The following is a 23725-nucleotide window of genomic DNA, read 5'->3' on the forward strand; positions in this document are numbered from 1 at the left end:
ATAGATACAAAATATATTCATTGTATTGATGAGACAATGGTTTTTGTTGAAATGACAAATTTTCACGGTGTCGAGCAATTTTTTAAAAAGGAAGACCCGCCCCCACAACCTGACTTGCAAGGGAGTTACAGCTCAAGTCAAAATATTGGTGTGCTCAAAGGCCTTGCAAGGAGCAAGGGACTTTGTTAAGTTTGTATTATTCCTGGGAGGAAACCCTCTGTCAAGGGTTATGGCTTTACACCTTCATATCTAAACTTGTTAATGGCCTCAAGCCTTTCATATTGCCTTGGTTGAGACAGGCAATGAAATTTTTATGTGACTTCAATAACCCTACCACCATTTTAGACATCAGCATGTTTACAGGTACAGTGACATTATGATTTTCACTAGCTAAAAAGGACTTGAAAAAGTGGTTAGTTGAGAATATGAACCTTATTTTGAGGAATGGTGTAGAGATGTTTGGAAAAATTTGGATGAATGCATCATCATATTGAAGTTAGGGTTGGGTTTGCTTTTTGGGGAAAATGAAACTTGATGGTGAAGATTCAGCCGTTTTTTTGGATTTTCCCTTTTGATGATTGGATTGCTGTTCCATCTTCAACTCTTCCCTCCCCTTTTTGAGTGCACTCGGTCCGGTCCGCGGGCACCAAAAAATGGAGAACGGTGGAGGACTAGATGAGGTTCATGACAACTCGAGCTTGGGATGGCATTGTTGGTCAGCGTTATAAATCGCGCGCACCACCTATGCAAGGCTTACATCCTGATTCCCGGGCTCCACCAAGTCTCTCTTTCTGGGCTTTGGAACCAATTCGTGCCTTGTGTGACCTCTCAAACAAATCTCACAAATCAAAAACACCCATGTCGAAACAAACTTAACTACTAGTTTGCACTAGTCCCACTCGTATTCTGAGAAAATGGGTGTTAATGCACCGGTGGCTAATGAGAACATTTTTATTGTATCGTTTCATGTCTTCCGGGGAAAAGCAAACGCGTCGGGTGTTTCACACAAAGCACTTCAAACATGACTTTCTTCTTCTAATGCGAGGTCGGATCGGATTTCAACGAGGATACACCATCCTACTTCATCGTACGAAGTCTTCTCACTTCAACCCATGCAGAATCCAATTTTCTGACGAATTCAATTCTTATTGATTAACTCCAATCAGAATCAAATTATTTTTCCTTCATTCCATTCAGAATGCTAATCTTATTGTGTTTGCTTTTACCAAGTGCTATATGCACCATCATCTCAGACTGCTCCTTTTGTGCATCATCCATAACTTCAAGATTTGGTCGCGGGACAGTAGATGAACCTTTGAGATGCTATCACAGCCAGGAAAAACTATCAGAAAGATTGGAAAACATGTTTGTCTTCGAGGCCATGGACCATAGCATTCAGCTCAGGACGATGACGAACCTCAAAGATATGGCCGATGGGAATATGTTTTCATGGGGCAGCAGAAGAAAGAAACACCTTGAAAGTTGGGAGTTGTTTGGCGCATTTGCCAGAGGACACTACTACGACCATCGTTTTGAATCAATGTTCCGTTCGTTAACGCTCATCTTGGAACCTGTGCCTAGACACCCGTTTCCAATAGAATGTGATGTGATTGGTCAGGCCCTCGATTTCTTTGAACACGACGAGAATCACTTGATCCATAGAGTTTGGGTGCTGGGTTTGATTCAGAAATTTCAGATGTATCACCCAGTCATCGACGTACTCTCGGCGAGCTCGAGCGAGGTTCAAGGGACTGCTCTTTCACGAGTAGGATTGGCATTGTATTTGACACAGAGTAGGTTTTTCATAGCATTGAATCATTTGATGTCGGTAGACTTGCAGTTCCTGACATGGTATGTGCAACAAATTGATCGAATCATCAGAAATGGATTTGTTCTCTCCAATGGTCAATTCTGTGTCGTACTCAGCCGCATGGATCCCTAATGGTGAGTTTTATTCCTGTGTGCGCTTATTGGAACAGCACAGAAAACTAAACTGAAATCGTCTTTAGATCTAAAAGAAGCTTTGAAACGAGTGGATTTGCTGTACCATATTGGTACACGGAGTCAAGAAACAGATCAAACCCCGCGAAGTCCGATATTCATGAAAGTTTATGATGATTTACTTCAAGCAAGTTGCCCTCTTGGGGACAAAAAAGCAAGATCAATGGCTGAACGATGTATCGAGGGTATCGGGATGCGGGAAGATAAAACAATAGAAGAGGAATGGATGGAGGAAGTATTATTGCATCTTTATACGTTTCGCAAGAGCGCCAAGAAATACATCAAAGAATCACTCAGTGGGCGATTTGGCTCATCAAATAAGAGAGTCAAAGAATATTTTGAGAGAATAAAAACCCGAGGCAATCGTACCCTGAAGAGAAAACAAATTCAGCGATACCTGTCAAATGAGCACCTCGATCCTTTCATTGCAAACTTACTTACGCCTTTTACATATGAAGTGCCCGTCAAATTGGATCACTACAGATACATTCTCGAGTGCTTTGAAGCACATAATACGATTAGATATGAGTTATTCGATGATATATCTCATAATTGGGAAATGTACTCGAGTGACAAAAGGTTTGTGATCAGTGTTTTGTATTCAGAAAGCCCATACATTACTGGCGCTTCAAGATACCTGGCTTCAAGGATCAAAAGAGGTAATTATCCTATGATTCACCCGTATGATGCTTAAGTTAATTTCTTGCACTCGATTGGTCACAGCATGACTATTGCACGGTTTTTTCCCTTATTGGAGATCTCTTCAATAACATGCTAGCTTCCCAATTTTTCCTGTTTCCTGAAAATATTTCAGTCCAGGCTGCTGACATTCATGATTTCTTTAGAAAAGGGCAAATACCAACTCATCTCAAAAAACCAACCATACACACACCAACACAACATAATTGATGCGGAGTGCGCCATATGTCTTAACAAATTTGTTTTGGGGGAGCGTTGTGTCGCATTGGAATGTTTCCCGAACCATATATTTCACTATGCCTGCTGGATGGTGAGTTTACCAAGATCATTTATTTGTTTTTATGAAGTATCAGTCACATTTTTTATTGAAACCTAATACCATTCATCCTAAAACAGAATCACATCCAACAACCACGAAGAATTACATGCCCTCTCTGTAGAGCACCTGCACACAGAAATCCAATCAGCCAACATGTTTACTGGTGGGATAATCTAAGATTACAGAAACAAAAAAAGCTTGATCAAATCCGGGGAAGTTGATACATCAGCACAATGCTTACTTAAGTGTTCAGGGTGCTTCAGAAAAACATTCTGAAATAAGGCTGGCTCCCTCTTTCTTGCATTCCTGAAACCTGGGGAACGGAATTAAACTTGTAAAGTATTAATCAATTTAACAAGACTAAAATCTTCAAAAAACAGTTCAGAGCTATGTCATCATCTTAGCAGTCCCTCATGGAGTCACATACCATTGCTGGTGTGGCTAGCAAGGATTGAGAGGGAAACACTAAGGACAGTTCATTGCATGTTGAACCTGTTGCTCCTGAAGATTCTAGTAGATGAGGAGAGCATTTCTGATCTTGTATCAGCTTCTGAGAGCAAGAGATTTGAATGATATAGTTCAGAGAACAAAGTGGGTGGTTTAACAAGAAATATGATCTGCTTCTATAGTGATGCTGGAACTAACTTGCTAAATTCACTAGAGAAGTTTGGCAGTCTTCCAACCTGTCCAATTTTCTGTCTCTTTGATTTAACCTTCCAGCCAACTCAAATGAGTTCTCCCTGTGCTACCAGGAATAACTTCTCTAGGCACATCTATCCTGATTCCTGTTGGCAGGAGCCGCCTAGTAGTCTACCATTGTAGTCCAACATGGAACAATCATGGACTGGAATTGCATGATGGAGACATGCATAATTAAAGGAGCCCATAGGCCACTGCTTTGGCTCTCACAGGAGCCTTCCCAGGCCTGCTACTGTAAATCAAAAAACTAGGAAGGGGAAACTTAAAGTTGAACCAAGAAGAAACTCATGATCAATATCAATCAACCCTGTGTACAATATTGAATTGATTTTTTGTCTAACATCCTTGTCAGATGAAGTATTCTTTTGACTTTTGCGCTTTGATTTCCTCTTTTTCTTTGTCATTTCCCCCTTCTTGCCTTGATCCTCCTCCTCCTCTGATGAACCAGTTACTCATTTTTCCCCATCAGTGCCTTCAACTCAATCACCCTGTCTTTGATCTTTGCCAATAGCTATCACCTCCTTGTTCAACCCTTGCTGGTTGCCTGAGGTTGTAGGAGGTTTGCCATGCGGTTCAGTTGAGAGGATTGAGGAGTGTTCTTTATCACAGGGTCTCGAGAGCCTGCTGACTGTTCATGTTCCTCTGCCTGTTCTTCATGTTTAAGAGCATGAGCAAACCTCTTCTCTTTGTCTAATCTAACTGCTTCCAACATTTTCTTTGATTGATATTGTTGTACTTGATTCTTTGTTTTCAATGGTCACCACATTCACATTTAGACATTTCATATAAGACTTGACTTGATAATGTAATGTAACATGATTTGAAATTTTTGAAGAAAAATAAAGAAGCAGAAATTTACACTTGTAGGATTACCGGGTGCCAGTGCAGGATGAATTTGGAATGGGTAGAGAGATGGAAAAATTTCCTCTTTTCCCATCTTTCAAATTGGTGTGTGTTAGGGATGTCATCACCAACCCATATGTGATATCCTGGCTGCACCTGTCACTCCTCTTCCTCTCAAGAATGGAAATCAGGGTACCTGCTCAAGTTTGGAACACTATCAAGTCTTAAACAATTTGTTTTGAGGGAGTGTTGTGTTGCATTGTCATGTTTCCCAAGCCATATATATAACTATGATTTCTGGAAGGTGAGTTTGCCAAGATCACTTATTTGTCTTTCTTCAGGATTTATCAAAATCTATGTTGAAATATGACTTCATTTGCTCCAAAACAGAAACACATCCATAAACCCTAACCAAGCACATGCCCTCTCTGTGAAGCACCTGTAATTAAACATACTACAATCAGCCAACATGTTTTCTGCTGGGATAATCTAAGATTACAGAAGCAAGAGAAGCATACTAGAATTCAGAAAACATGAGGATTTAATGCAACATTACTTGATGTTGACTCACACACTGGAGTGAAACAAGTCCAAATAAGGCTCTTTCTCTTGCATATTGCTAAGCAAAACATTAAACACATAAGTTGAGTTCATTTAAGAAACATCAATTCATCATCAATGTCAAAAAGGATGGCTAATAGTAAGACCCCAGTTGGTTGCTGCTCAATTGTGTACACCACAATTTAAGTGACATGTTTCCAGTGACCCAATACCATAGTAAAGATTGGAAACCCCAAATGATTTTGGTACAGATATAATCTGTGGTAACTTAAAACCAAACTCAAATTATGTATCATCAGTTCTTTTTGATCTCTCATCATCAATTTTCCATCCATATTGAACAAGATTGCTCGCTTACTCAATTCATTCATCTATCTCAGTTTCCTTCAAAGTTTTTCATCTGATCATCATTATGTTCAAACTACCATCTGATCACTCTTCATCTTAAATTGAATCAAGCTCAATCAAAAATTAACTCCAATTTTATCATCATAGTGTATTTATCAATACCATCAGATCCATCTCTACTGCCCAGGTAAGTACTAGGTTACAAGTTCTTCTTCTCTATTCATTGGTATCTCAGCCTTATGCTACCCTCGACCTAGGTTATCATAAGTTTAGAGTAGTGTGAAGGGGTGTCTCAAGCAAGGAGGGGTCCCGGGGCCACTGAGGGCTTATGTTTGAAGCACTCAGTCAAAGATAAGCCCTCAGTTGTCTAGCCCCTGGTTTGCTCTGTGCTCTGAAACTACGTAAGGTGCCTGAAAAGGTGCCAGAAGAGAGGTCTTTCCTAGCCTAGGGATGGTGGGTGGGTGCTAAAGATGATATTTATGGCTTCTAAAAGACATAGAGCCTTGGTGCAGGTAAGGATTGTTAGAAGACAGGATGAAATGTTTCCTTCTGTCTCTTCTGTATCTTAAACCTCCACAACTGTCTAGTGTATGTACCGTTTACATGTGCACCTAGCCTCCCCTTACCCTCCTAGCTCCAATGGAAATAACTTACCATGTCATGCCTTTGGTGAGAAGTAGCCATAAATCTTTGTCTTCATATTCTTATCAGGCATTGACTTTTACTTAATGTAATAGAAAAGAGTGATGATGTAGAAAAATTCATGATTTCTAAATGAATGAGGTCCAAGATAAAGAATCATATTGACCTTGTAATACTATCAACAAAGAAATATCATTGAAATAAGAAAACTTGGGCGAGCAAAAACCAATACAGTCAAATTTTTGCAATCCAGAAGAAATTGAATCTTCTCCTCAAAACTCTGGTATTTCCGGATGTACAATTGAAATTTGGTCCACTAAGTTGGGCTCCTGAGGAGATTTTGACTCTGGAATCCGGTAACCTCTGCTATCCAGTACAAAAGGTGTACCCAATTGCACTAGATTTCATAGGTATCATGACTGTTGTCATATTGCAATTCATGTGGTAGTATAGTCATACAAATACTGTGACAAAATGATGGAGACAAGACAAGTCTAAAGGTTTCCTCCAGATGCAAAACTCAAGAGATTACCAGAGAATTTTTTAGGGTTGAGGAATTTGAGGTCCTGGCAAAGTTTAACTAATTGTCCAACCATGCCTGCACACCTGTAAAGGGTATCACAGTTGATCTTGGACTTTGGGTGTGAGTATACCCATTTTATTTGCACTCTTGTCTTCCATACTGCTTGTGCTCAGTGCTTCAAAGCTCATGGAAATGGGATTCTAGCTCCAAAAAACCTTCTTTAGATCTTTCCACATGTGCTAGATTTTTTCACCACAGCTTTCATATTGCAAACCAACTCAAGTGTTGTATTTTGTGTCTCTTTTTCATAATCCAATAGGATTGAAGTGAATTTTTGTTGTACAGTTGTTGGAGCGTCCAAAATGAGGTATGACAGAAATTGATATCGTCACATTTAAAGCAGAACACTCAAGGAGAAACCCAAGACCTTGAAGAATAGGTGGTGAACTGGATCCAGATTTTCTTGAGGTCTGAAGCCCTCAAAATGGGCGGTGAAGGCAAAAGCAGAAAAGTTGGTAATCTCAGGCCAAAGATCCTCCCTGCGAGGGCGCGGATGCGGCTGGGCTTCAGGGCTTAAGTTAAGTAACTTAAGTCCTGGTAGGTAAAAACTCGAAGGCTGTGACATGTCTGTGAAAGGAAAGTTTAAATAGGCTGTATGACAACACGACCCAAACCGAGCATGATACGATTCTGAAGGTTTCATTTCAACGAATCAAACAAGCGAAAAACGAACGAGGAAGGTTATCCATTATCAACCTTCTGGAGACAATTTACAAAACTTCAACACAATGGCAGGACCTAATTTAGAATTAATCAAATTTGGTGTAAGTTTATTTTGATGTTAGATAGAAGAGATCGATTGGTCGATTGATTGTGAACTGAATTGATTGATTGACTTGATTTCTAGATGTATGTATTTTTTCCAATTGGGATTATGATCCATTATGGTGATCCAGATTGGTATAGAAAATACGTTTTACCTGATAAGAATGATTTTTTAAAAATTAAAGAAAACGAACCAGTTAAGTTAATTTAGATTATTGAAAAATCACTTTGATTTATCAAACTGATGAAATGGTTTCTTTTTTTTTGTCGAATAGATTCCTCCTCGTAATAAATTTGAACTTGAAAGAGATTTAAAAGAACTTAAAGATTCAAAGAACAAAAGATTAGAGAAAAAGATTGATGAAGAGAATGAAATGAACCGGAATCGATTAGTTTAAAAAGATATCATATAAGCACGCTATCTCGACCCCCCATGGTTTATAACTAATCAGACCCCCCCACACCCTAGGACGGCTTAAGTGGCCTTTAATTGTATGTAGTCGGATAGTGATTCTTTCCACATAAGCTCGTCCTCATTAAAGTGGATGCTTCCAATGTAAATGATGTCAATCTCTGTAATCAATAACCCATTTATCAACTCCGATACCCTCAAAATGAACATTCTTGACAATCTCTGGCTCAAACCTTCATAATCTATCTGTCTTGGCGCTGTTACCGCAGTCTGTCCGAGTGACACACACGCACTGACTGTTTCACCCTCGTGTCGCAACCTACATCATCACAATATGATCTGGTTTTGCTCTTATATTCAGCGTATGCAGATGATATATGTTACAAGTGTTGTCTTAACAAGAGTATCCGATCATGAGTTCCCCGCCTGGAAATGTTCATGCAACTCTGCACTTTTGTCATCTCACCATATATGCCTGCGGCTCAAGCAGTTTGAAGTATCTGAGACTGTGCACAGTGGAACTACAGTCAGGTTCTGAGGAACTGTTCATTAATAATAATTCTTACAAGACTGAGATTCAAGAGCAATGTGAAGTGAGGAGATAAAATTAGTCTAGAATAATGCGGGTTTGGAAGATTGTCAGAGTTCTGAGTTTATGCGCCAGTTACCCTGAGGTCTACTATATAAACCCCCAATCATTGTGCTTTCAGAGCTCAAAGTTTCCTTCAAAATCATTATTGGTTAGTCTTTTATTTCTTTGATAATCTTTGTGTTTAGATTGTAAATAATGTTCAACTGTGTTCAACAAGGAAAAGATAGTTAGTAAGGCCTATTCTGATCATGGATCTTTCATCTTTTTTCGATCATTTGTTTCCAGGTGGGCTTCAAATCACAAATCATTTTTGGAAAGTAACACAAATTTCAAACATATTGAAGTAGAGGTCTCAATTAACACTGTCAGTTTTGTTTGGTTCAATTTTCTGGATCAAAAGGAATCACTGTAGCTAACTTTGCACAATCCCAACCAGAAAACTCCATCATGAAATTCCAAACAATCATCATTGCAGTTGTGCTTTTGGGTTACTATGAGGCTTCAGGTGCCCCGATGCTCTCTCAAGTTACTCATCCAATGATGACAGATGTACCATCTAGTCACATAGCAAACCAATCAAGTGGTCTGAAGATCCCATTCATCCAACAGAATATGGAAGAAAGAGTGAACCATGCACAACAACTTTCCAAACAGGCAGAGAAAGAGTTTGGAAACACTCCTAAAAATACTATCACAGATGTAGCTCAAACTAATGACATCAACCTGGCCAAAGAGATCAAGGTGACATTCCATCCTCTTGATGAAGGTGATCAAAGTGCTGAAGAAATAAAGCATGGTAAAAGTGATTTTCATTGCTTTGTTGACTTCCTGATCCGTATGGGCACTCTGTGGAAGATAGCTGTTGCCGGAGGGTTCAAAAGATGATTGGAAAAGGTTTTTTCATGGCAAGGAAACGCAACCAATCTTGCTCTTTATTTTTCTGGAAAACTTTACAGGATCTCTCTATTGATTGTCAACATTCAGGGTACAATACATTTGAACAGTACCTGATAATGCATTCATACAATGTTTTGACAAAATAATCTCTTGGAAAAAGTTTGTTTTCTTTTGTTTCATTGTTTTTTTGAGTGTGTTGACATGTTTTATTTCTTTATTTGGTTTTGAATGTGTTATCCCCTGCTTTCTCTTATAAAATTCATGAATCAATGTTTATGATGTGGTCATTTTGATTGGATTGAAAGAATAAGTGCCCCATAAGTTTAACTTGAGATGAAATCTATCAGAATTCTGGCCCCAGAATGTCTAACATTTCAATTCATTTTGTTTTGACTAGACTGTCTAGTCAAATTTTCACTCTACTCTTGTTCATCTACTTCTTGTCTCTCGTTTATCTATTTCTTGTCTCTCGTTTAAATTCCATTATAACTATATGTGAAATTTAACTTCTTGTACATTTTTTTAAAAAATTCCACCGTTATGACCATTATTTGAGCCAAAAATCGCGGTTGCGGTACGGCGTGTTACGATGAGACCGTACCAAAGTGGACTTCTGAATACGGTGGTCTGCACTTAACGGTACGGCGCGGTAGGTACTTACAGTGGTCTACCGTAGCGTTATGGAACTTCCACCACGCTACGGTAGATTACGTTGAGGTCCGAGTGTTGCTAGACAGTGACTTCACCAGAGTAGATAAATGAAAAGTTCAGAAGTTCAATGTAAGAGTTTTTAATTCTTGAGCAACCAAGAAATTTTGAGGAGTATGTTGTCATACTGTAAGGTTTGAAGACATATTCCTTGAAGAACTTGAAGAATATTGTGAACTTGTTTCTCAATTCTGTGAGTGATTATTATGATCTGACCGTGTAGCAATCATAAGGTCAAAGAGAAACATTCGTATCATAAAAGATGATACTGACCTAAACAGGATCAAACACTGTCTTTATGATTTTGTGTCAACAAAAATTACATACATCATAGACATCTGGATTAAAAATGCATAATGAAATGAACCTTTTATTGATTGTTTGCTCAAGGGAGCTAATTCAAGATAATAGGGGGGCTCAAGTCAAAAAATTTTACTAATTTTTTCGTAAAAAACTTTTCCCAATTGCATAAAATTTACGCAAAATTTTATGCAATTGGGAAAAGTTATACGACATCCCAAATTTTTTTGAGCAGTAAATTTACGCAAATTTGCGTAAATTTGCTGCTCAGAAGGAGATCCGAAAGAAATTTTTACGGTCCGTTTTTATGAATTGGGAAAAGTTTTTACAGCACGGTACCGTAAAAAACTTTCCCCAATTTTTTAAAAAAGGGCCACAAATATTTTGAATTGAGCCCCCCTAATTCATCTCGCATGAGGGCAAGTACAAGTATCATGCCCAGTTTGGCTATATTTGCTGCATTTTTGACCAAAGAGCTCAGCTTCAGTATATTCAGGATGTGCTTTGAGTGGCTTGGTGGTTCTTGAGGAGTGCAAAGGCTGTCCAGGAGCTTGAAGTGGTTCAGGCTCGTGGATCACACAGGAGATTGGATCAGGCTGTGAGAGAGGATTCCTCAAGATGATTGAATTATTTACCATCCGTTTACAATCAAGGTGCTTAAGGCCTCTTAAGCCGTCCTAGGGTGTGGGTCTGATTAAGTAAACAGAGAGGATTGGAATATCGCGATCCCGTTATGATATCCTCTTGGAATCATCTTAATTGTGAGTTGGCTATAAGGCTGAGGAAGTGAACTAGTTATTAACTAGTGAGATAACAATCTCAATGACCTATAGATGAGCAAGCAACAAACCTCCTCAAAAAGTCATGGAAAGAAACCGGCAAGGAAAAGAGAAAGGGTACAAGTGAGAATAGATAGAGCCTTTGTCTTTATATATACCAAATAGCATCACTACAACACGGTCTGCACCATAGATCTGATTACTAATATGACGTCAAGAATTGAATTACTCTTCTGGTTCTCATTGTTTTTGTTTTATATTTAGGTACATATCAAAAATACATCTTCACCAAAGATTAAATCACCCTAAATCACCCCATATGTCATGCTTGTTTTGAAGTTTGTTTCATGTAAAAATTCGAGATTCATTTCTTTCCTTTTTTTTGGTAATGAAGATTGTTCAAAATTGATTATTGTTTGGAAAATGAAAATATATATATGTGAAGATAGATGGGATAGGAGACTTAAGATAGCAGATTTAAAGAAACTTGAGAGTATTTCGAAAAAAACAAGCTAAAATCTATATATATATTGATGATATTTACAAGCTCATGAAGCTTACTAATACGAACCTATTTTAAGGAAAAAGTTTGGTTGAAGAATCGAGAAAGATATTCGGATGAAGATTGCATTCCAAATCAATTTGTGATTCATAACTCAATCAAAAGTAAGATCGAGAACAAATTGAGACAAACGATTACCAAAAAAAACATACATACAAGGATTCACATCCAAGATAAATAGACAAATCACATTCGATATAGCCGAAAAAGTCAGATAATAAAGAGAGACATGAATGAGTTTTGCAAGCGTATGCAGCAGATGAGAAATTTTTAAAGAATGTGAGTGAGATTAGCCGATTGTTTTGAATACTTTGAAGGCGATGGTCATAAGACTTGCATAAGAAGCAGCTTGGTGAATCCAACTTCCGAGTAAGGATGGAAGTAAAATGGTCAATCTATTCATGGAACCAAACTTCTTGCTCAAGCTAAGACGTCATCCAACCAAACTCATACCAAACTCATCTGCAAATTCTTATCTCCATCATTCTTCACAGTTCTACCGTACCAAAATCAAAACCTATAAAACTCGGTACTCCGCTCAGGAGCTTCTGAAATCTTTATTCCTTTTTTCATCTTGACATCCCAATTTAAGCCTGAAAGATAATTCCTTCTACAATCTCATTCTCGAATCTATTTACCTAAACCTTTTTCCTTTTTTCAAAAATGCCATTAGTTTTCGAAGTTTGTTCACATCATTCTGATAGGATTGCTAAATTAATAAATGTAGCCCAAGGAATGATTTTAAAAGAAATCAATTCGATAGATGGGAAAGAAGAAAAAAGTCAAGAAAGTTTAAAAACTAACTTGAGTAACATCAATTCGATTTTAGATGAAGCATTTACAATTTCAAGTCAACTTGAATCTTATGTTCAGAAATGGTAAATCTCAATCTCATCAATTTCCTCATGACCCCATTCCCCTTTACCTATGATTGATATTTGAGATTCTAAAATGGTTTTGATTTGATATGATAAAGTTCAAATGTACCAGATCCGAATTCGACTTCCACAAAACTCATCAAAAAGATCATCACAGGAGCCAATGAAACAGATTGGAAATCATTACACGAAACCGGTTCGACCACCTCAAGATTAATGCCAGCCATGTCATCCAACTTATACGAAGCAGGATTCTACAAATTCTTAATCGATATCATTCAACCTAAAAGAGTCTTAGAAGTCGGAATGTTTACCGGTACGATCACGGCTTTGTTCGGTAGTATTAAATCAGTTGAGAAAGTCATCAGTTTAGAATATGAACCTTACTTGGAAGATTGGTGTAGGAAGTTTTGGAAAGATTCTGAGATTGATGGATTGAATGAAAAGATTGAAATTAAGATTGGTGCTGCAAGTGAGAGTATAGAAAAGATGGTAAAAGAAGGTGAAGAACCATTCGATTTAGTAAGTCTCATCTGTTCTCTACTCACTTTACTACTTTATCAATTAGATTCTTATCCATGACTTCTTTTTTCTTCTTATCCATGACTTCTTTTTTCTTTTTTTGGTAAAGATTTTAATTGATGCAGATAAAGAATCATACGTGACTTATTTTCAACAAATCATTAAACATAAATTATTATCTAAATCGGGTGTATTATTAATTGATAATGTACTCTTTAGAGGAACATCAATTGAACCATTCAAAGTACCATCTCCAATCTCAGATTCTATCATCAAAGAATCTTTGGTAAATTGTAATGAATTAGGTAAAAGTTTAAATACACTTAATTCTTTGATTTCTCAAAATGATCAAGTTGAAGTGATCATGTTACCAATTAGAGATGGACTTAGTTTGGTTAAATGGAAATCTTCTTAAGTTCATGATTGATTTTTTTCTTGGAAGAAATCTTTCAACTTGTTTGGGATTTTTTTTGGAGAAAGTTATATAGAGAGATAAAGAAACTATAGAATATCAAAAATACTTTTCTGATTCTTTTGTTTTCATTTTTTTTATATCAAACAAACGTATTTCTCTTTCTCATGATTTGTAATAACATTTATGTTCCAGATTTTTCGAAATGAAGTGCTTTGCTTTGTGATGAGTTAAAGGAATCACTTTACAAGAGATCAGAAAAAAAAATCCACAAAAGCCGAGTGATAAAGTACACAAAACTGACCGAATTCAATTTCACATCCAAACCTTTCTGGTAGTTAAAACCTCGTAAGCAAATTAAAACGTGGAAACCTTATCTTGTCTTTCTCCCTAATCGAATATGAATCGGTGAATGTATGATGATAAGAAATGATCGATGAAACGATACAACAAAGTAGCCATGATTTATAAAAATTTAAAATTCAAACAAGTTAGAAAATCATTATTTTACGTTACGATTTTTTTTACTGCTGCATAGAATTTCATTCACTTGATACGAATTTCGATCCATTTTCTGTGCAGAGAAAATTTTAAAAAACTTCCATCTTTTTCCTCTTTTTAAATTCTCGCTTGTTTTATATATATTTACACAGTGGGAAAACAAAAAGGAAATGTTAAAATCAAGTTTGGTTTACGTTTTTTTGATTAACTTTTTCTTTTACAATGTCAAAGGTTTCCATCAATTTCAATTAAATGATCATCACCACTTGCAAACAAAGCATTCGTAAGTCGTGCCCAAGATTTCTTTTTCTTTACAAATCTGGTCTTTAACTCTTTAACAAATGTTTCTTGGGGATGACAATCAATAAATTCGTACCATTAAAGTGAACAAACTTTTCAACCAAATCAACTTCATTTAAACCAACATCGACTTTTCAAACGACATTCAAGTCAAGGTAAATGATTTTCTTCTCATATCAAGCTTTGATTTTTGATGAATAATTTTCTTTGAAACCTTTAGATGGAACTAAAAGAAGAAGAATCAGTCATGCAATGAACAAAAATGAATTCTTTTGGAAAAAGAATCATCATTATCGTACAAGATAAGTTTAAACACCTACAAGTAAGCAAAAACAAAAACATCATTTACATAGAATTGATTTAATTCAATAATCTTTCTAAGAATTGACTTCATTTTTAACAGGAATCATCTTAGACACATGATTTCGCCGTCGGGTTAGAAGCTTGAAGTTTATCAAGCAAAAGAGTCATCTATAAAGTTGGATTTTTTATTTTCTGATATGTTTTAATTTCTTTCAAAGGATTTCATTCACCCACTTTTTTTCACTCATATACATCTACCAAGTTCACCAAACCCAAAACCTAAGCTCGTTTTTTTCCCTATGTATTTGATCTTCATTAGAATACGTCTTGTAGATACAATTTTGTATCATTTTTGATTTTAACTTTTCTTTCAATTCATTCTTTGGTTAAAAGTATCATACGTTTTTTTGTTTTTTTGATTTGATTAGAAATCATTCAAGTAATTCTCTCTAGTTGTTCTAACAAAGAATTAAACCTCAGATAGGTTCTAAACTTATATGACAAGGAGAAGACAGTATCTACATTCTCCACCAGATACAGAAAGTCGGAATAAGTTGTTTTGTGGTCTTGAGAAGGATTTCTTTTTAGAAGCAACATCATCAAAGAAAGAAATCTTTGAGAGTGTTCTTGTGTATTGGGTGGTATAGATTGGGATATAATGTGTCTCCATTGTAATTTTCCAATGTTTAAACTTTTTGACGCCGTACTACATAGTGGGAGGGAGTGCAACAGACTCCAGAGGAAGCTTTTCTGGAGTTTCTGAATCAACACAAATTCATTTCCATCATTGTCCGCCGTCCTTTCATAAAACAGTACATGATTCTGCACAGTTTTGTCTTACCAATACTGATGAAGCTCAAGATCTACTCAAACATTTGGTGATAAAAGCATCAAGAATAGATAGTCTTAAATTACGGTTCTGGATATACATATATGTAAGGTGTTACATAGGAGGTCTGGACATCTTCTTAGACAGGGCTTATTCATTAGTTGTGACGCCACCTACCTCCACAAAGAATCCTCTCTGACAATACCTTCTGTTGCAGCTAAGTGGGAATCTCATTTCTCTGTTTCTGCTTTCTCTTTTGTTCATCTCTCTTTGCTATTGATCACTTGTAGAGTGTAGGATCCAATGACTACCAAATACCTTTGGTTGAACTAGATTTGTGTTTGTGTTAGGAATCGTATTTGTTAGTTTAGTTTTTGGAGATATTGCTACTGACCCTTGACACAGTGAGGACCCCTTCCTCAGACTCTTCCGGAGCCAACCTCTCATTGCCTTTATCTGCTACAGTATATACCAGTAGTCTCGCTCATATAAGAGAAATTGTGAGGAAGTTGTGGCTGTCAAATTGGGAGCACACGCCCGGCAATATTATATAGTGAGGTATTGTATTAGATTGAAATAACTTCACTTACTATTGAAATGCCTCATTGTAGATCACGGGACTGATCTTTCTCACAAAGAAGCTGTTGAACAATTTATGGTACATACTTACTTCTCTCACAGCTCACACATTTTTGCGTCAGGGAAGGCACAAGTAAACTGGACTTAAGAAGAGTAAAGTTGTTCAAGTTGGGATCTTGTTCAAACTCACAAGGTGAGATGGGCACAGAGGATAAATCAAGTCATGTAAAGCCCGCACAATTAATATCAAAGCAGGATCAAAAAGTCTTTGAATCGTATTGAGAGCTATAGTTTTTAGTAATAATGATAATAGGAGTTGTAAATAAGACTATCCCAAATTGAACCTTCGTTTCAACCGTAGCAACTACTCGAAGAAAGGAAGTTGAAATGTTCTAATAAGATTGAAAAGGTAATAGTTATCCAAGCTATAATATAATTCAAAACCTTGAGATAAACACTACTGATAAAACTAAAGTTATGAAAAGAAGCCCGTACAATCAAAACCAATCTAACCGTGTATCAAGAATCCTAGGCTAAAACTAAAGGTGAGATCTAAAGTAATAATAATGATAAGATCAACAACCATACACATCCTGAACTACTCCTTCAACGATATCGGTGACTAGAAGAAGGGTAGTTGGAGGGAGGAGGGCGTCTGTGAGAAAAGGAAGTTTGATGATGTGAAGCATGATTTCCTAGCATATTTTCTTCCTCATCAGAATCTACATAAGCATTATAATCAATCGCAGCCCTTCCATATCTTTGATTTCCAGAAGCCTCTTCCCGATATCTTGATTGAAGTGATGATTGAAGATTTCGAGTGATGGTCTGAGGTTGTCTTCTTGAAGGAGTTTGATCAACGTGATGGTGGTGAGTAGGACGGTAACCATTCTCGAATAAAACTGCATCACGACGTCGAGGAGGAGGAAGAGCATTCTCCAACAAGACTCCATCGCGTCTTCGGGATCGACGACAGAATGATTGATCAGACTCTATGGAAGTGGATTGAGAAGTGACAGGGACTGTATAATAAGCAATATTCTGATGAGCAGTAGCGGAAGGAATAGCATAGTAATCATCATAGAAAGCATTTTGACGAGGACGGTTGAATTGGGATGGTTGTAATGGAGAACGTGATACCTCTAAATCTTCTTCGTTGTAAGCAATACCACGGCAGGCAAAGGACTCACCCGAGTTAGAAGAGCGAGGTTGATGAGAGCGCCATTGAGAAGGAGGATGTTCGTAGAGACCGCGACAAGCGAAAGAAGAATCAGAGTCTCTAGAGGGGGAAGGACGATCACGACGGAAGAAATTGAAACGGTTGTTACTACTCATAGTGGTATAGACAGAAGGTTCAAATGAAAGGGGAAATGGAAAGGGGGAATGTGGAAATCGGTTGGTCGAGTGTGATGGAAGACGTGGTTGAGGTTGGAAAGAGAGAACTCTTGGTCTCAAGGTTGAACCAAATTTTATACAGAGAGGACCAGATCAGCACTTCCTCAGTACAAAGATCTTGATGAAGCGTACATTTTGATCGTATGTCTTAAAATGCCTATAGGCGTATATAAATGCTTTAAAAAAGAAGTGTATAACAATCTTTTATGCTCAACATTATTCAGTAAGATGCTGCGGGCAGTGTTGTATTTTTTACTTCGTACTGATTTCTCATCGTCTATTTGATCGAATACGCGACAAAAAGTAAACAAATGCCTTTGAACTTTAATGCTTTAGCTGATGATTATATCTCGTCAATAGAGAAATATCTTCAGCAGTAAAATGCTCAGATGTTCTTAAGACATTATTTTGATTGTTTACAGACTTTTTTGTTGGATCACGCTCATCCGCCTTCCCAGTATTTTTCGCGGACACCGCTTCGCTGGGATACCTCAAGATTTTTCAGCATCTTTCAGTCAATATACCAGTGGTCAGTCCTTTATGTCACAACTTTTCAAGAAGACGCGTTTCTATGTATGTATTTAGTGGGGTCTGAAGACTTTATGCTTCATCTCATCTTTTCAATAATCGTGATGAAGTTCTTTTCCCAATGTTATTTATTCGCTTGTCACTTTTATTTGACCTCTATGATCACTTCTTACCCAAGGAAGCCATGTCATTAGGATATATACGAGTTGGATGGACCTTCATTCCTTCACGCCAAGTTAGTCTGTTACAATATGTTGTGATCACAACTGAAGTTGTCCAATGACATATGTGTGATATGTATACCCGCTCCACAACCTATGGGGTTCGTGAAGCGGATGAAAATTCACATTCGAATTGCGCCGGCGTGCGGTCTCTATACGATCATCCACTCTCAAAACCGACATATCTCAATACGACTGTCCCATTTTCGCGTGATATACGAGCACTAAATTTGATCATCTCAATCTGTATCGAAGTAGCCCGCTCAATTCATTTATTTTATCAGGGAGTCCTTCCATAGGATCCCTGGAATAGGAATGTCGAATTCCGCACCCTCAATGGTTGTGAAGCATATAAATACTGATTGGGGGTCTTTGTCCGCCTTGTAATCATTCAAATTCCTTCTGTGTCAGGAGAGATTTCCCAAAGTTGATGTGATTGCTGGAATGCGCGCAATAGATACCGCTGAGTTACACCTTCAATATATTAAAGGAGTGTATCATATATCACAGTATTGATATTTCTACGTTCTTGTACTCTTGACACTCAAGTCTTTCAATCAACATATCTTGACCTAGCGCTTTGTGAACATGTACATCAACATGTTATTTGAATTTGTGACTTCGTCTTTTGTTATTTGACTCGAACATCTCTGATATCTCTAATATCTCATCAGATTGATATCATTTTCAACGGGTTCTCAATCAAAGTAGATTCGATTCAAGGCGTATCTGTTCCAAAATTACCAGAATTTCAGAGCCTCGATGTGAATATTGATGACTTTTATTCAAAAATTGCTGCATATCTTGCAAACCGACGTACAATCTGATCTGCATTCATCCAAAGCCATATGGCGTGTCATAGGCCACAATTGATGTACATCAAAAGGTCGTGAATCCGTAAATTTTGTTGTTCAGCGAGGATGAAGGTCGTATTGTCAACAACTTCGGGTTCGTTATATTTCAGTTGGCCATCTAATTCAACGCCGTGACGATTTCCCTCTTTCGAATGTTTAATCGCAAGGAAATGCCTGGGATCCTGATAAAAATCGATACAGGTCACATTTGTTTCTCGATCACCATCATCTTGGAGCTCAAAACTGAACATCGATCACTTCGACTGTGTGCAGAATCGATGCATATCTCCCAAAACGAGATCCATTTCTATGTGTTTGACGCTCCAGAACGCTTCGCATGCGATAGGATACAAGAAATACTATGTATATATCTCCAAGTTTTCGGTCGTACGTATTTGATCTTTGATCAATGTGAAGCCGAATCAGTTACCCTTGTCCAGTAGCGCATTGCGATGTAGTGTTCGGCAGCTGGTTTGGAATTATAAAAACTTGAAAGAAAACAAAGCGACTCATGATCAATTGAGAATCGAGATGGATTCGAAATATGAAAGTCACAAATTGAATTTGTACAAAGTTTTTAGAGGTTAAAAGCCCCGATCGACCCGTGTCCGATGAGAAAAATCAACCGAGGTTTTCCAAACTTCCAGAAAGGGTCAACATCGAATCACGATCAACAGAATCGAAGGTCCAAGGATACAAAGAGCGCACACAGCTCAAGAAGTTAACAAGTCAACAGACTCCATACCAAAGCTCAGAGCTAGAAATATATCTCGGCTGTGGAATATTAAGGAATCGTACTCGAAGGCTTCAACTTCAGGGTCAGGACTCGAGAAAACAAAGAAGACAAGGAAGACAAAGAATGAGTAAAGCATCATCTACTTCGTCATTGCAGCTTAGCATTCTTGATGTTTGAGAGACCTGAGTTCCCAAGTAGAACAATATGAGTCACCGGCCAGGTGTGAATACATTGCGATTTTATTCATATCACGGCTGACATTCTAGACCTCCAATGAACATTGATAACTTTGACTTCCTAAAACAATGCTATTTATCTTGCAAAACGGTGTGTCTATTCATGTTGGCGTTGCGCTAGACCCTATGGCTTGTCATACGCTACAAGTGATGCACTATAAACTATTGCAACGTTTCTGACTAGTCCTGATAATTGATCTTTAATCAATGTCAAACCAAACCACACCCGGAGAAAGCTAGCCAGGAAGTGCAGTGCCATGTACAGTAGCCTACATGAGATGAGTCTGCTGTTGGCTTCCACAAGTTTCAAAAGAAAGGAAATGTGAGCATCCACTGATCTTGGTGATTTGAAATATAAAGGTCACGGGTTGAATCTAATTTCTGAACTCAAAGCCCCAAATTCAATCCGACTGTGCCCAAGGAGATTGTCAGGTGTACTTTCTTGCTAAGGATCCCAACAAAACAATTGGTGAACATGAATCACCAATAGATCACACACCTGACAGTGTCACTGATGTTCTTAAATCATATTGAATGAAAGACTCAAAAATAAGTGGTCACCATACCGAAAAGAAAAAAAAGGTAAACAGTAAAGGAAAACAAAAGTCATAGAATCTTTAAAGAATCTAAAGAGAAAAAATACTGTGGGTTTTGACTAGATGGCCATGCTGTTATGGTGTATTAGTACCTAAATTTTTAACTTGTTTTGGTAGTGCCTTATGCAATTCAGCAACTTTAGCACTTTGAAAAAAGATCCCAACAAAGCCCAACAGTACAATTTCCACTCTCATGATTAAACACCCCCCGAATTGGGATATTTTTCACTTTTTTTTGGAATAGTTCATTATTGTTATATTAATGCCCATTAATTATTGCAAAAAAATACATTATTCCATTTGGGAGAGTGTTTAATCCTGGTAGTGTTGCAACCTGCATAATTCCCTTCATACACTCTTAGCAATTCAATAGCTACTACCAATGAATGATCTGTTGAGCAATCTTTCCATTCCATAAGGGAGAAATCAATGGGTGCACAAGATGAAAGTCTTCAAGTCAGATCCCAGAACTTCTGAACAAAGCACCACAGCGTGTATAAGAAATTAAATGACACAAAAGCAAGCATCACAGTTAGAGTTCATGAGAGGCAATTGAATTTGTAGGATATCAAAAACTTATCTTTGTTGGAAAGAAGCACATAATCAAAAAAAAGGTAGACATATCTTTTTTCTCAAAGAATGGAGGTGGCCCTCTATGCTAAAACTGAATTCTAAACAAAATTACAGGTGTACATAGGTTTGATGTGAGTTGAGAAGGACTGGAGAGTAAATCAAAAAAAGTTTGCCCTGTACTCATTTTCCTAATTTGGAGTGATTTTGGTTGTTTATCAATCCATATCCTCTCATATTCCCTTCAAGAGAAAATCAAGTGAAATTAATCATCAATTCAAAGATTAGAAAAATGGAGACAGATGAATTGGAGAAATTTCACTGACTTGTAAAGATCTGAAAACCTCCCAGCTAGAGATATCCCAGCAGAAAAATTGACTGAGATGTGATTACATAGGCTCATGTCAAAAAATGTAGGACCAGTGCGCCCACGTTCTACCAAGACTTTCTCAACTTACGATCCACCAGAGTGACCTGACAGTGAAAATGTTTTTGGCCTTTATTTTACTTCTCACATCTTATATCAAGTTCAAAGAAATCATTTTTAAGTTTCAAGTCAATTTTTTTTCCAGTCAAATCTTGTCAAGGAAATATTTCATTGATCCAAACAAAATAAATAGTTGATCTCTTGATTATAAATAGGGTTTTCAGGAATTATCTATCAAATGAGTTCAGTTCTATAAATTCAAAAATGTGTTTTCAAATATGAATCGGATCAATGAAAATGAATGAGTTTGATGTTGTTACAATCTTCAATTCTTTTTAAAGATCTAATCAAACTTAGCTTGACAACTTGATGATGAATTGCTTGATGTTAATTGCCAGAAAATTGTTTTATTTTGTGGTTCTGGTAAATAAAAGTATCATTCTAGTTCAGAGTTTCATTGTGTGATTTTCAGATCCACTCTCCTAAGATTCAAATATTATTCTGGATATAATAATACTTCCAATTTTGTTATCTAGATATGTAGACATCCAACATGATTTTGTAAGACTGATAAAGTTGAATGGTTCTTTGAAAATGGTGTGATGGAACAGGACCCTGGAAAGCCCCTATATACCCGCCTAATTGGGTATGTAGGAATTGGCCTTTTTGGGTAAAAATGGTCCTTATGTTCTGTGTAGGAATTCTAAAAATTTGAAAAAAAAAGTCACACAGGAGCCTTATTTTGTATGTAGGAATATGTCAAAAAGTGTGGAAAAAAAAATTAGGTTTCTTACACATTAGGTAGGAAAGAGGGTTCTCAGGGCCACCAGGCTACCCACTTCAATACATAAGGTGAGTAGCAATGATCATCGAGTCACAATGAAACCCGATGTTATTGTGTATAGATACCAATCATGATAGTATTGAGTTCGAAGCTCAGGTAAGACAATTTTTTGCACATTTTTATGTAAAAGGGTGTGGAAAAATGTCATATTATGACAGTTGATGGTCATTGAAATCGAGATGTCTGACAGTCTGGCATGGGTCAGCAAGAAGGTTGTTTCAACCAGTTTCAACCGAGTCCAAACATTTGAAATGGCCTGAAAGTTGCTGAAACAGCTTGATTCTGCTCGATCACAACATTTTTTTTGTTTGATCTTGATAGTTTTCGTTGATATTAGACACAATTACTATATCTCGCGTAGCAAAAGGAAAAGGTAATGAACGAAAGAAAAAAAACAACCACCAGGATCCTGTGGCTTCTGATCACGCCAATGCAAATGGAGCCACCAAATTGGACCCTCGGACATGTAGTAAATTGGTAGCCATCATGCTGAAAAACTCTGAGCAGATGGACAAGGCTCTGGATCGCTTACATCAATGGAACATTCATGTAAAGCTTGACCTCAATTGGATTGCAAAAAATACATCAACAACTCTCGACATCGCAACACAAACACTTTATACAAGTGGCAATGTATCAGAAGACAATCCACTTGAAGTAAACAAGTTTGTTGTGGTTATAAAAAACAATGTATGTCATCCCCTGTTTCAAATATGAAGCTGCCGACTCTGATCATTTAATGTACTCTTGATTCGTTTTAGATGCTTTTTTTGGGTAAGATCTGTGCTCTCTACATTTACCAGAATGGTAAGCACGAGTGGATCACCAAATCGTCCACTCGATCTAAGCTCTCATATGCATCTACCCAGCTTTACATGTATAAAGGGAATCCTGGAGCGTGTAGTTTTGAAGAAAACTTTCCAAATCGCCTCATATTCTCGCATCTTGATATAGCAGATATTCACTATGTGTTTCCCCCCACCTCATCAATGAATATTACTGAACCCAAGGCTAACACCATATGGATTCCTCAAGCTTATCGTGCTATGTTAAAGGCTATGAGCCAGAAACAGTACATCAAGGCAATTCTCGAACAACTTGCTGTTGAACACGCTAAAGCTAGAAAAAAATAAGCTATACTTGAATTGTAATATCTAACTTGGTTTTTATTTCTCTCCACCTTATCTAGAGATTTGATTTTGTGTTATTTCTTCAAGTTGTTTCGCTTCATCTCTCCCAAATTCAAAAAAATACCAGTCTCTTTAGTCCCTTTTCTGAAACGTT

General features: G+C 37.3%; 4 protein-coding genes across 4 annotated transcripts; 3 read left to right on the forward strand and 1 right to left on the reverse strand.

Moving 5' to 3' along the window:
- Positions 1-1363: 1363 nt before the first annotated feature.
- Positions 1364-2695, forward strand: MELLADRAFT_67529 (uncharacterized protein; the record flags this gene model as incomplete). The annotated part of the gene is made up of 3 exons (XM_007415820.1): positions 1364-1793; positions 1882-1944; positions 2010-2695. The coding sequence occupies 3 exons, from the start codon at positions 1364-1366 to the stop codon at positions 2693-2695; spliced, it is 1179 nt and encodes a 392-aa protein (XP_007415882.1).
- Positions 2696-7423: 4728 nt separating this feature from the next.
- On the forward strand, positions 7424-7858 carry MELLADRAFT_39521 (uncharacterized protein; the record flags this gene model as incomplete). Its single annotated transcript, XM_007415821.1, has 3 exons — positions 7424-7459; positions 7543-7656; positions 7736-7858. The coding sequence occupies 3 exons, from the start codon at positions 7424-7426 to the stop codon at positions 7856-7858; spliced, it is 273 nt and encodes a 90-aa protein (XP_007415883.1).
- Positions 7859-8659: 801 nt separating this feature from the next.
- MELLADRAFT_111524 (uncharacterized protein) lies at positions 8660-9349 on the forward strand (the record flags this gene model as incomplete). Its single annotated transcript, XM_007415822.1, has 2 exons — positions 8660-8690; positions 8865-9349. The coding sequence occupies 2 exons, from the start codon at positions 8660-8662 to the stop codon at positions 9347-9349; spliced, it is 516 nt and encodes a 171-aa protein (XP_007415884.1).
- Positions 9350-16640: 7291 nt separating this feature from the next.
- Positions 16641-17369, reverse strand: MELLADRAFT_111525 (uncharacterized protein; the record flags this gene model as incomplete). The annotated part of the gene is made up of 1 exon (XM_007415851.1): positions 16641-17369. One exon carries the CDS (start codon positions 17367-17369, stop codon positions 16641-16643), a length of 729 nt encoding a protein of 242 aa, XP_007415913.1.
- Between the last annotated feature and the right edge of the window lie 6356 nt (positions 17370-23725).

The sequence above is a fragment of the Melampsora larici-populina genome (genome assembly GCF_000204055.1).
Source record: "Melampsora larici-populina 98AG31 unplaced genomic scaffold MELLAscaffold_54, whole genome shotgun sequence".
Lineage (NCBI taxonomy): Eukaryota > Fungi > Basidiomycota > Pucciniomycetes > Pucciniales > Melampsoraceae > Melampsora > Melampsora laricis-populina.